Below are 13597 nucleotides of genomic sequence, written 5' to 3' on the forward strand. Positions count from 1 at the left end.
AACCCAGTGGTTATAAACAAAGAAGTTTGAGACCAATTTCCACAGGGATCAAGTGTGTCCTCAAGAGTTATGGAAATTTTATTTTGGTTCTTGCTACATTGTCCCAGTATATATTTCTTTATAAAAGCAATAATAATATTTATATTATTAATATTAACAACTAATATTTATATAGCACATTAAGACTTGCAAAGTGCTTTATCTACATTATTAATCCTCACACCATCCTGTAAGTTAGGTGCTGCTATAATCTCCATTTTAAATATAAAGAAACTGAAGCTGAGAAATGATCGGTGATTTTCTCAGAGATCATGAACAAGATATTTGAGACAGGACTCCAAATCCAATGCTTTATACCCTGAATCAGCTAGACACCAATATTAACTTAATTATACATATTCTAAATATGAGAACCTTGTTCAGTGACCTGTAAATCGACAAGTTACTAGAAGATCTTAATCACAACAATATTGACATTTTCATGATAAAAGAAGCTAGAGTTTTTTGGCTTTCAGAGGGGGATCATGGCGGTGGGCAAGAATAAGCGCCTCACCAAAGGCGGCAAAAAAGGAGCCAAGAAGAAAGTAGTTGATCCATTTTCCAAGAAGGATTGGTATGATGTGAAAGCACCAGCTATGTTCAACATTCACAATATTGGCAAGACACTGGTGACAAGGACTCAAGGAACAAAAATTGCCACTGATGGGCTCAAGGGTCGAGTCTTTGAAGTGAGCCTTGCTGATTTACAGAATGATAAAGTTGCTTTTCGGAAGTTCAAGTTAATTACTGAAGATATTCAGGGTAAAAATTGTTTGACCAATTTCCATGGAATGGATCTTACCCGGGACAAAATGTGTTCCATGGTCAAAAAATGGCAGACTATGATCGAAGCCCATGTTGATGTCAAAACTACCGATGGCTACTTGCAACGCCTCTTTTGTGTTGGTTTTACCAAAAAGCGCAACAACCAGATCCGTAAGACCTCTTACACCCAGCACCAACAGGTCCGTCAGATTCCTAAGAAAATGATGGAAATCATGACCCGAGAGGTGCAGACAAATGACTTGAAAGAAATTGTCAATAAACTAATTCCAGACAGCATCGGGAAAGACATAGAAAAGGCTTGCCAATCCATTTATCCTCTCCATGATGTATTTGTTCAAAAAGTCAAGATGCTCAAGAAGCCCAAATTTGAATTGGGAAAACTAATGGAACTTCATGGTGAAGGTGGTGGCTCTGGAAAACCTTCAGGAGATGAAATGGCACAAAAGTTGAATGGGCTGATGGCTATGAACCACCAGTTCAAGAATCTGTCTAAACTAAGAACTTTGAAAGGTTGAAAAATAAAAATTTATCATTGTGAAAAAAAAAAGCTAGAAAACAAACAAAATGCAGCTAAATAAAAGGAAGTTTCTCTTTCTAAGGAAAGAGAAACAACCAAAGAAATTGGAAGGGTTTGGTTTCACTGTATAGCCAAAGGCAATAAAGCATATCATTTAATGGAACATCTGGAATTCTTGTCTTGTAGCATTAATGTTTCACAAATATAAAGGCTATCATTAAGACAAATTCAGTTTACATAGCAACATCTATTGCAAAATAGGATTTGATATAGAAATTATATGACAAACTTTATAAGCTCCTTTAAATTAAGTCAATATATATTTGAATACTCAATTGGTTTCGTGCTAAGATGGGCATAAAGGAAAAAAAAAATGCTAGAAAATATGGCTTAGGCCTGAGAAACGAATGAAGTTAATTTGTATATTATGCAATCTTATATACTGTGAATAATTTTTTTCTAAAAGAATACTAAAAAGAGCAACTAGGTGGTGCAGTGAATAGAGCACCAGCCCTGAAGTCATAAGGACCTGAGTTCAAATGTGACCTCAGACACTTAACACTTTCTAGCTGTGTGGCCCTGGGCAAGTCAATTAACCCCAATTGCCTCAACAAAAATTAACTAATTAATTAAAGAATACTGTAAGATGTGGTATGGGTTAAAATTGATTTCATAATGTCATATAAAAAATTAGCTGATTCCTGACATAAAGTTCTATCAGAATCCATTTTCTAATGTACTACCAGAATATCAACTACATTGTTATGCAAATCACCTTGAACATATATAATATGTTACACTATTTTACACTTTTACATCTTTAAAAAAACATTTAATGTATCAGGGCAGAACCAAGATGGTAGACAGGACATTGTCTCAGCTCTCCATAGTTGAATCAACATTAGATTGATCCTTTGAATGAATTTGGGAGCAACAGAATTCACAAACATTCAGAGTGTAATAATTTTCCAGCTTAAGCTATCTTGAAAAGACTTCAGAAAAGGCCTGTCTCAATTGGGCAGGGAGAACATGGCCTAGAGCAGGAACATTGAGGGGAGATCCAGTGGTGAGGGGAAACTAATGGGAGGTTCTTAACCAAAATACAGTGGCATTGGCTACTCTATCCTGGTTCAGAAGGCCAGTGGATCAGCAAACTAGCTATGAGACCTCAATGAGGTCTAGCTATGAGACCTACAGAAGGCAAATGGTGAGCTCCTAACCCTTAGCATAACAGGTGGGACTTGGCCAATACAGTGGAAAAGCCTGAAGCACCACTGGCCTGTCCACCTGCAGAGGAATCTTGGGACAATTTCTACTGTGCCCTAGAAGCAGACTCCAACATTTAAAAATGAGCAAAAACAAAAAAACAAAAAAGAATACTGACGATAGACAACAAAACAGGGTAATGAAACATACAGAAGGAGGGGGAACAAAATCTAGCACTCAATTGAGAGCTGACTAACCAAATGTGAGGAAACCAGTTCAGTGTCATTTGATCAAGATCACATGTTCTGAATTAATATCAGTAGAAGCATACACAAATGACCATTGAGATCATAAAATGAGGTCATCACAAAATAGAGTCATCCCAAAATTCTTGTTTGTTGCAAGAATACAGCTTTCTATGATTAAAGCAAAGGTCAATGTCCATGTAAAATTAGAAGAAAGACTAAAATTAAGGCAATATTAAGAGCAACTAAAACCATTTCAATTTGGCCTATTTAAATAAAATGTCATTGCAAAAGAAAATGAGAATTAAAAAAACAGAAATATCAGTCTTGATAATAATTTCCATATACTTAGACACACTTCCATAAATTTGGACTCTGATCTGGCTAACCAGATGACATTGCATTCCTGGATATTCTCTCCAGATATCTTTCCTCATACCCAATACTTGTCACACTGGTCCTGGAAGGAGTGTCAGAATACTTCCTCCTAATTCCACACTCTCCCTTTTCCACTGTTGTGGAATTTAGTAAATTCAGTGCCTGGGTAACAGTTTTACTCTCGGCCCCCAACTCCTACATCTTGTACCATGAGTCTTCCATATACACATTGATGTTTATTTAGTGCCCTAATAGCTTCACAATTCCTCAATGTACTTAACTCCATGATATTTTCCTTACTCTACTCTACCTATACACAAGGATGGATGTATCCTTGATCCTATTAGAGTAGATTAATCTACTCTAATAATAATCTCTGATATTTCCACCTCCATGTGCCTTGCCTTTCTACTCCTAAACATATTCTTTATTTTTGCTGTGATTTCTGATCCCTCCATCCTTCAGTTCTGTTGTAGGTCATCATACTTTCATGCTGGAGCTACAATAAGAATTTTACAGGAGCTACAAGCAGCTGCAATGAAAGACTGCAGTTCGTAGAATACTATATATCAACAATAAAAACCGAGGCCTGAAGGCAAAAATATTACATCCAGTGAAATAAAGCATAAAAAGCATAAAATTAAATGAAAAAAAAATAGACATTCAATGAACTCACAGATTTTCAGGATTTCATCTCAAACAAATCTGAACTCAATAGAAAATTTAATATATAACATCAAAGATTAATTTCAAGGACTCTATGAGGACAAACTATTTATGTTTTTTACATGGAAATGTCAACCATATTCTAAGATTGACATCAGTAACTGAGTAGACCAAAAGAAAGATCAAGGCAGAGTTGAGTATGATCGGACTTTAAAAAGCAAAATGGCCTAGAAAAAGATAAAAATAGTAATTCTACTATAAAAATGACATATTTCTCTGGAGGTAGATGGCATTTTTTCCATCATGAATCATTTGGAATGGTCTTAAATCTTAAATCATTAAATGATTGAGAATAGTAACTCATTCATAGTTGATCATTGTATAATACTATTGTTACAGTGTACAATGTTCTCCCAACTCTGCTCACTTTGTATCAGTTCATGTAAGTTTTCTCAACTTTTTTGAATTTATGTGTGTGAACATAGATATATAGAGAGAAATAACTTCCATATAATGATTTATAATTTCTTTTACATAAGAAAATCTTTTATACTATCCTCTTTTTTGTTCTTGAAATATTGGCTGATCATTATTAAATTGAGAATAAAAAAAGGAAATTATTTAAAAATCCTAATGAGCAAGGACCTGGTCTGCCTCATCAGAAGACAACCAAATATTTTCACTTTTAACATATTTTCAATTTGAGAAAGCAGCAGTAGTGGTGACCTGACAGTGGTGACCTTGGATACTGCCTAACAAATATGGCATTATTAAGAATCTTTTCCCCAATCTTTTTGAGGAGGAGGTCAGTGTTTAATAAATTATGGTGGTCACTGCTAAGTAATCCTACATAATCAGAATGAAAGCCTGCCCAAGTCAAAAGAGAAGGAATGTGTATAAGGAAAAGTTTTCAGGAACATGTCTTTTTCCAAGAAAACTGCCTATAAATAAACCTTAAGATCCTCTCATTACAAAAGTCAAGATTGTGCCCCTCTGGTGGAAGGATCAACAAACCCCATTACAACAGGACATATCAGTACCACTGCTCTCCATGAAATCAAACATTTATCAGAAGTACTTTGAACTGATTGGTAAACCTAGCATCTGAGACTTGAAATTACCCCCAACTTCAAAACAAATATGCTCTTCTACCATGCAGTATTTGTTGTTTTGCAGTAGGCAAAAGAAGCCTGTTTGGTTAGTATCCTATCTGAGGACACCAACCTATATATTACCTATGCCAAATGTGTCATAATCATGCCAAAAGAAATTCAATTCAAATCACATAAGAGGAACATGCTTAAATTCCGCAATGATGGGAAGTACTTATTCTCAAAACAAACCAAAAAAAAAATTCTTCTTCCTCTTATTGCTAGTTCTGAACATTTGATAATTTTCCCCATGGAGTCAAAAATCTACCTAAGTGCAATAGATAAAGTAGCCCCAAAGAAGACATATTTTATCTTAATGTATTTTAATGGTGAGCTTGCAGGTTAGCACAAAAGATAGCAACATTAAAAACATGGACATAAATGATGGTGAATGGAAAAATTTGGCAGAATCAGGTATCAGCAAATTCTCCCATTTCAATTTGTGTGTGAAGTTTGAATACAAAAATTAAATTTATAGAGCATAAAATATTGCCCTAGTCAAAAATATTTCCATGAATAAGTTTCAGTCAGTCATCCAACTTTATAAATATTATAAACAAACATGTTAAAATTTCTAGACATTTGGATTTTTTTAAATAAGGAAATTTCTTATTGGTGGTAACTAGAATTATTTTTAACATGGTAGATTTCATCCAATCACCACACTTTTCTATCTTTGTTGTCTGACAAGCAAATCCAGGCTTTTAATGATGTCTGTCTTCTATGCTATTGCTATAAGCTTGTTATTAAAATATGTTAAACTAAAACAAAAAGTCTATTCTGGGACTTCTCTATTTCTAGCACTGAATTCTATAAACATTTTGAATTCTATGCTTATAATTTATTTTTCAAATGAAAGGTTTTCAAGTTTTCTGATTTAAATGGTCCCAAATATTACAATATGAATTAGTAGTAACCTGAATGTTACCTTGTTTATCTACACAGTCATTGCACTATTCATTTTTAAAAGCAATTTTAGATACATGAAGTATAAAAAAGCACTATCTAAAATCCATTTCTGCTCCATGATATTAACCTACAAGGCTGATTAGAATTCACATTCCTTCAATTTGCTGCAAATTGAAACTATACTACTCATTTTCTCTTTGATGATGTTAAAATTGCTTATGCCTCTTTCATCACATGATCTGATTATTTTGTGCTGATTGTAAATTCAATTTCATGCCAGAAGTGACTTATATAGGAAAGAGTTGTAGGAAAATTCTGAGTATTTTATAATATTTTAGTGGTTCAATTTAGTTTTTATATACTTTGAAGTGTGGCTCTCAAGTGATACTTACTAAAGGTAAATCTTTCCTTTAGGAATTTCAAGTAAGTTTTTACATATACTTTTCATTACTCAATATTTGTCCCTTCTTTTTCTTAAAGCAGTTATTAAATTCATTTACTCTAGCTGAGTTCTTTCACAGTTAAGTAGGTTTTTGGTATGAAAATCTGAAAAATTGATAATTGTCTTCAAATATTTTTAACAAGATAGGTAATACCATATTATTGTTCCTACTTTGTAGAGATAAAGTTAGGTTTTTTTCCCTATAAAAATCCACTCAACCACAAACAAAATCATTGAAGATCATAAGACAGCTTTTTAAGTTTCTGACATTAAAATGGGAAAGGGAGGATAAAGAAGAAAGGTGAAGGAATAAGCATCTATTAATCACCAGCTACTTACCAAGCACTGTGCTAAGCAGATAACAAATATTATTTAATTGGGGAGAAACATAAAAAGAAGGCAATGGGGTGTAGTGAAAGGGCACTGGATTTGGAGTCTCAGGACATAAGTTTTAATCCCATCTCTGACACTACTATCTGCATAACTTTGGCCAAGCCATTTAATATCTTTTATCCTCAGTTTTCTCATCTCTAAAATGAGGGAATTGGAGATTCTCTCTAAGACTCTAGTTCTTATGAAAGGTTAAACCTACTTGATTTTTTAAAAATTAAGAATAGCGAACATAAAGCTTTATTGAATAATCATCTGTAACTTTTCAAATGATTTTTGACATACACCTATCAGAGCCCATTCATCTATTTTTATGAAACATTGTGACCAGAGACTTTGTCACCAATAAACTGAATTGTCAGCCAGGATTTAGCTGCCTTCCATATGGACCCACTAGAGTTTATATTCAGCAGTCACAATCTAAGAAGGAATCTGGCAGAGGACTCAATAAATATAGTAGATATTTTGAAACATGCCTCAATTCCATATCATGACTAGAGACAGAGTAGGAGGGATAAAGGAAAGAGAAAAATGGGTAGAAAAAAAATTAACAGAATGTGGGACAAAGATACAAGATGGTGAAAAAAAAAGTACACAGCAGAGAACAAAAGAATAACTTACAAGGAAGCAAAAAAGATGGACACTCATGAATATAATTTCTTCTATTATTATATATCCTTTGTTGAACTGATAATTTACTGTTATATATTTTGAATTCACCCTGATGGTCTGCTGGACACTCGACAATGTTTCTGATCTGTTCTTTTTGTTTTCCTTTTTATGTTTTTCTTTTTTACATTACATTTTTAATAAAATATTTTTTAAAAGACAGAATATGTCAATTAAGAGGGGATAAGAGTTCTGTGTTGGTAGAAATAAACTATTAATTTTTACTTAGGCTAAACAGAAAAGTAACTGACTGGTTTGATGTTGGAATGTGTTAGAGAGGAAATCTGTGAAATTTTAGTATATTTTTAGAGAGATGGCTTTATTATTTGTCTTTTCTAAGGGATAAAGAGAAAACAGACATCCTTCTAGGATCATCATCATCATCATCATCATCATAGTTAATATTCATACATGGGCAAGCACAATAGAGCACCAGGCCTGGAATTTTGAAGATCTGTTTAAATCTAACTTCAGACAATTACTGGCTGTGTAATTCTACAAAACCTCTTCACCTCATTTGCCTCATTTCCTCATCTGTAAAATGAAGTGGAGAAGAAAACGGCAAAATACTTCAGTATCTCCGCCAAGAAAACCTCAGAGAGGCATAGAAAACTTAGGCATGAGTGAAGCAACTGAACAACAACATTCATATAGTTTCAGAATTTGTAAATAGTCCTACATTCATTATCTCATTTGATCTTCACACAAGCTGGGAAGTTGATACTGTGGCTATTATCCTTATGATATATATAAGAAAATTGAGATTCAAATAAATGACATGATATACCTAGTGATTTACAGCCAGACAGCTTCTGAGGCAGTATTCAAACTCTTCCTGTCTTCAGGTCCAGCCTGCTTTCATCACATTGTCCCTCTCACTGCTATTTCTTTTTCTCTATTTTCAAGTACGATGGACATCTTTAAGTTTATGACTTACAGCTGGTATTCTTAAAATTCATCTAATAAACCTCTTTTCTTTTACTTCTTTTTCTAAAACTTTAGCTCTACACAATTCACAGGACAATTTCTCCTTTTCTGATTTTTTGTGACTGGTCTTGGATGTCCAGAAAAATGGAAGATATCTATTAGTTCCACCAATGTCTAATGATTAAATTAGTCATATGACTATAACATATACCTACCCAGAAAGGATAATTTTTTGCATTTTCTTCTTTCAGGACAAATATAATGGAATCAGACTACTTTCACCACAAGAATTAATCTACATTCATTCATATCCTTAAGCCTTTGGACAGAAAGAATAACTCATTCTTGATAAAGTTTCAAATAGATGAAAGTGTTTAATGTACTTTATGGTGAAGAGCATGTGGCTCAGTCTCCACACATTTCAAAAGGTAAGAGACTATTTTGTGATCCAGAATCCTGTACGGTAAAAGCAGAAATTCAAATATGAACAATAAAGGAAATTTGTTACATATTTACTATGTATATAAATTTTTGTTCTTCAGTTGATTCAGTTTGTCTTACTTTTCATGACTCCATGGACTGTACTGTTCATGACATTTTTCTTAGCAAAGATAGTGGGAGAGGTTTGCCATTTCTCTTCTCCAGTGTATTAAGATAATAAGAGATCAAATGTTCAAGGTCAAAGAGCTAGTAAGTATCTGAGGTCAAATTTGAACTCCCTTTGAAGAAACTCAAGTTGCCTTCTAAGCTCTCCTTCTTAGAACTCTTTTGATCTAAGAGCCTTGTTCTTCCCTTTTTGTCATCTTATAGATCCAAAATTTCTGCCTCTTAGTTCCATGACTTCATTCAAAGCTTCCTACTCCAGAGAGTCTGAGAAGAGAGGACATTAGCAGCCGGGGAATGCCTTCCTGGAGCAGGAATGTAAGAATTCCTTTTCTGCAAAGAAGGCAGAAAACCTATTGGTAGATAGGCAAGGTCATTCTGGACAATTCTCCCAAATAGAATAGTAGTTTTTTAGTTTCTTCAAAGGGAGGATACTTGCAATATTGAATTCTGAACTAGACTAATGGTAATCAGTTGGTTTTTCCGGGAAGGGGGGGAAGAGAGAGAGAGAGAGAGAGAGAGAGAGAGAGAGAGAGAGAGAGAGAGAGAGAGAGAGAGAGAGAGAGAGAGAGAGAGAGAGGAGAAAGAGAATGTTATATGAACTTTCATGATAAGCCGTTATATATCACAATTAGGTTGGTATAAATTATATTTGCATTCATGATCATCGAGTTTATAACTATCTAAAATGCCTCAGGGTGCATGAAAATGGGGACTGCTTTAAAAATAGATGACCATTTTAAACACTGGTATGATTTTAAACACATACACATAGCAAATTCCTTCTCTCCCATTATTTGATACTCACAATCTCATATTTAGAGATGCATTCCCTTGTTACCTCTTAAAATGCAAATAAATTCTTAGAAAGTTATCCCTTTGAATACTTATTCCTTAGTGTGTATAAATCAGTGTGCACTATACCTGAGATTTCATTATGAGAGGATTGGTGATCCTGAGAGACTATAAGAGGCTATTTTGTTTTATGAGGAGTTAGGACAGATTTTTTTTTTAAAAGGGGAAAGAAGCCAGGGGTTCTAGGGATTTAGCTATTTAACATTTTACCTAATGAGTAACATTGCCTGGAGATTCACAATGTTCTGCAAGAAATTATAATAAGTCCAATGAAAGAACAGAAGAAAGGTTGTTATAATACCTTGCATATACGATTATGATGTTTTAAGAAAAACATTTCCCTTAGGACCAATGTATCATAAGAACTCTGGATGCCTAGAAGAGAATCCTCAGTCAAACCTGGCAGAAAATTCTTTTGTGTCCAATCAAGAAGACTGAGATTACAAAAGACTTTGCACTAATGAGCTGTTCTTTTCATCTTTAGTTAAAATATAGACACATTATTGCTTCACATATATGTATAAATTTCTTCTAAAAATATCCATCTCAACTTCTACCTCTAAGCTTTTGCCAATAGAATGAATTCAAATTTACCTGCATTGATCTTCAGCAGATGCTAATTGAAGTCCCAGCAAGGTTTGGAAATAAGATTATTCACTACACTGTTTTTAATAACTATGTCTTCCAGCTCTCTATAGGAAAGGACACTAAATTCAAAATGTTCTCAGATGAAAGATTGCTATCACTATTAAGAAAGGTATCAGAATTATTTCTAAGAACAATTGTTTCATTTCATTTTTAAACATATATAAAATGACATATAAGCCTATTAAACTTCATAGGACATTTTTCTCTTAATACTGAGTTAAAGAAGGGCATCTATCATCATCTCCATTTTTTTTTTTTTACATATGAGGAAACTGAAGCTTAGAAAGGGAAAGTGATCTTTTTAGGATCACAAAGCTAGTCAAATCAGGGATAAGATATGAAACCAATTCTTTCTTTATTCCAAGTCAATTCAACTCAGCAAGCATTTTTAGGCATTTATGTGTATATTCCTGTGCCAAGTGACAGGGATAAAAGGACAAAAGTGAAAAACAATCCATGTTCTCAAAAGACTTGCACTCTATAGGTTCCAAGATTCCACCACACCTATCAGTAGTGTGCATGTATAAAAATAGGATCCTAGCTAACCCTGTCAGGTCAAATTTTCCTTGGTCTCAGGATCAGCTGAAAGGAGTTGGATTGTTTAGCCAAGAGAAAACTTACACCATCAGTTTAAGGAGACTTGATAACTCTTTTCAAGCATTTAAAAAGCTATACTCTAGAAGACATATTATCTTTGTTTTGTTTGGCTTCAGAGGACAAAATTAGGAGCAATGTGAAAACTACCAAAAAAAAAAAAAAAAGAAGAAGTAAATTTTGATTTAGTGTAAAGAAACTTTATTTACACCAGAAAAGTAAAAGGCAGCCTCAACAGGCTGCAAATAGGTTGCTATATGAGGTCTTCAAGCAAAGTCTGGATGACTATTTATGGTGGATGATAAAGAACAGGTTGGACTAGAAGGTCTCTGAGGTCACTTCCAATTGTAGTTTTGTGATTCTACTTAGAAAAAAGTTCAACAGAGAGAGAGGAAATTTAAAGATGAGATTACTTTTATCTGGGAAAATAAGGGAAATATTTTATCTGGGGTGGAAGCTATACAACAATATATAAAATCTTATATGCCATGACTCCAAACTATGATGGATGCAATAACTCTCAAGGTCATCCTTTTTTGATTTCTTGATGTTCAACAATGAAGAAATGTCTATTGTTACATTCTTGTCCCTTCTGTGACTTACTTTGTTAAATGCTGAACCCTTTTACAGATATTTAGGAAAATTAAAGCTATTTATTTAGTCTTGGTATTCAAAGTTTAGATATAGATCTTCTCCTAACTAATATTTATACTTTTCTTATATATATATATATATATATATATATATATATATATATATATATATATATATATATATATATATATATATATATATTTAGGTTCATTTACCAGATTTAGAATTTTATATCAATGTTGAAGATTGGTCAGTAGAACATCAAAATGCCAATAAGACCCCTGTCCCTACACCTATCATTTTCTGGGGTGATTCAATGGATTCAAGTGATATTATCTTTCTAATATATAATATTACTCATTCAACAATTTGAAACACTGAGAAGTAAAAATAATGATAATTTCTCTATCTAATGAAATATAGGTAAATTTGAATTCATTCTATGGGCAAAAACTTAGAGATAAAAGTTGAAATGGATATTTGTAGAAGAAATTTATACAGATATGTGAGAAAATATATCTATATTTTAAATAAAGATTAAAACAGCTCATTAAGCACCTTAATAGTTTTTTTAAATAAATAAGTCTTAGAAATACAGATGGGTGGGTTTAATGTTAATCCACAGATCTCAGAAGCATCCGTAGCTATATTTGATTTAATCAATTTGTGAATGTTCTGAATGAAAGTGCACATAACTTTGAGTTCTATCTCTAAGAGATACAAAGAGTTTCACCAATCAATTAATCAACAAGTGTTTATCAAGTGTTTACTAAAATGAATCCTACACACTGTAGTAGGTGCTTAGGATATAAAAACAAAAAAATATACAAACTCTCTTCCCAAGGAGCTAATATTCTATAGAAGTTTTGGGTGACTCGAATCATGCTTTATAAAAAAATAAATGTGATACAGATGGAACATATATTACAACAATATATTACAACTTTGATGCTTTCTTAAAAAAAACTTTTTTCTTTAATAAGTTTACTTTTGCCTATTCTTTTGGAATCCATCCTTCCTTTTATTTTATTTATTCAGAGTGAGTAAAATAAATTTTATTGTTTGGCCTAGTTCCATGGAAAGGAAGGTGCCAACTTGTAATTACCATAGGTCTTCTTTTGTTTGTTTTTGTTTATAATCTTTAGTGTTTGTGGGAAGGGAGGGAGAGAGATGGAGGGGGGGAGAGAAGGGGTGGAAAAAGAAGAGAGGAGAGAGAGAGAGAGGGAGAGAGAGGGGGAGAGAGGAGGGAGAAAGCGCAGATCTTTTTCATTTGGTAGTGCTAGCAAGGAATACAAAGAGATATAGCAAATCTGCAATAAAAACAATGACAGTTTTTTTTTCATTTCTACATTTTGTAATTCAATACCCTCAATTTATGGAGACATAGGTAAATTGGAATTAATTTTATAGGAAAAGACTTGAGGGTAAGGAAGTGGGGAGATTTTTTTTTATTCTATGTGAGTACACCAATTTAAACCATGGATTCCAAGTCTTCTATAACTTAAATGTTTTTTTGAGAATTGCTATGGCCAAAATATTCAGTCTCATGGGGGAGGTAGTAGGGAACTTGTTGATAAATCTCTCTGCAACACAAATATTTTCAGTTAAACAAAAAGTTAGAAAAAAAAATTGACTAAATCCAAAAGTGGTTTGCTCAAGATTCTGTTAATGAAAAATTAGATTTATGATCTATGTCTCTAAAGAAGATCCAACTCACTTCCAGTTGATCAATGATGGACAGAAACAACTATACCCAGAGAAGGAACACTGGGAAGTGAATGTAAATTGTTAGCACTACTGTCTATCTACCCAGGTTACTTAAACCTTTGGAATCTAATACTTAATGTGCAACAAGAAAATGGTATTTACACACATATATTGTATCTAGGTTATACTGTAACACATGTAAAATGTATGGGATTGCCTGTCATCTAGGGGAGAGAGTAAAGGGAGGAAGGGGAAAATTTGGAAAAATTAA

At 33.2% G+C, this 13597-nt stretch overlaps 1 protein-coding gene and 1 pseudogene across 1 annotated transcript; both read left to right on the top strand.

Annotated features, from left to right (window-relative positions):
- Positions 1-522: 522 nt before the first annotated feature.
- On the top strand, positions 523-1366 carry LOC141559790 (small ribosomal subunit protein eS1-like; annotated as a pseudogene).
- A 4006-nt stretch (positions 1367-5372) lies between these two features.
- Positions 5373-11992, top strand: POGLUT3 (protein O-glucosyltransferase 3). The gene is given in 8 exon segments (XM_074302306.1): positions 5373-5402; positions 8577-8624; positions 8626-8699; positions 8701-8753; positions 10130-10167; positions 10169-10239; positions 10369-10540; positions 11825-11992. Coding segments are annotated over 8 exon segments (654 nt in total).
- Positions 11993-13597: the final 1605 nt, after the last annotated feature.

This window comes from Sminthopsis crassicaudata, chromosome 3, assembly GCF_048593235.1.
Source record: "Sminthopsis crassicaudata isolate SCR6 chromosome 3, ASM4859323v1, whole genome shotgun sequence".
NCBI lineage: Eukaryota > Metazoa > Chordata > Mammalia > Dasyuromorphia > Dasyuridae > Sminthopsis > Sminthopsis crassicaudata.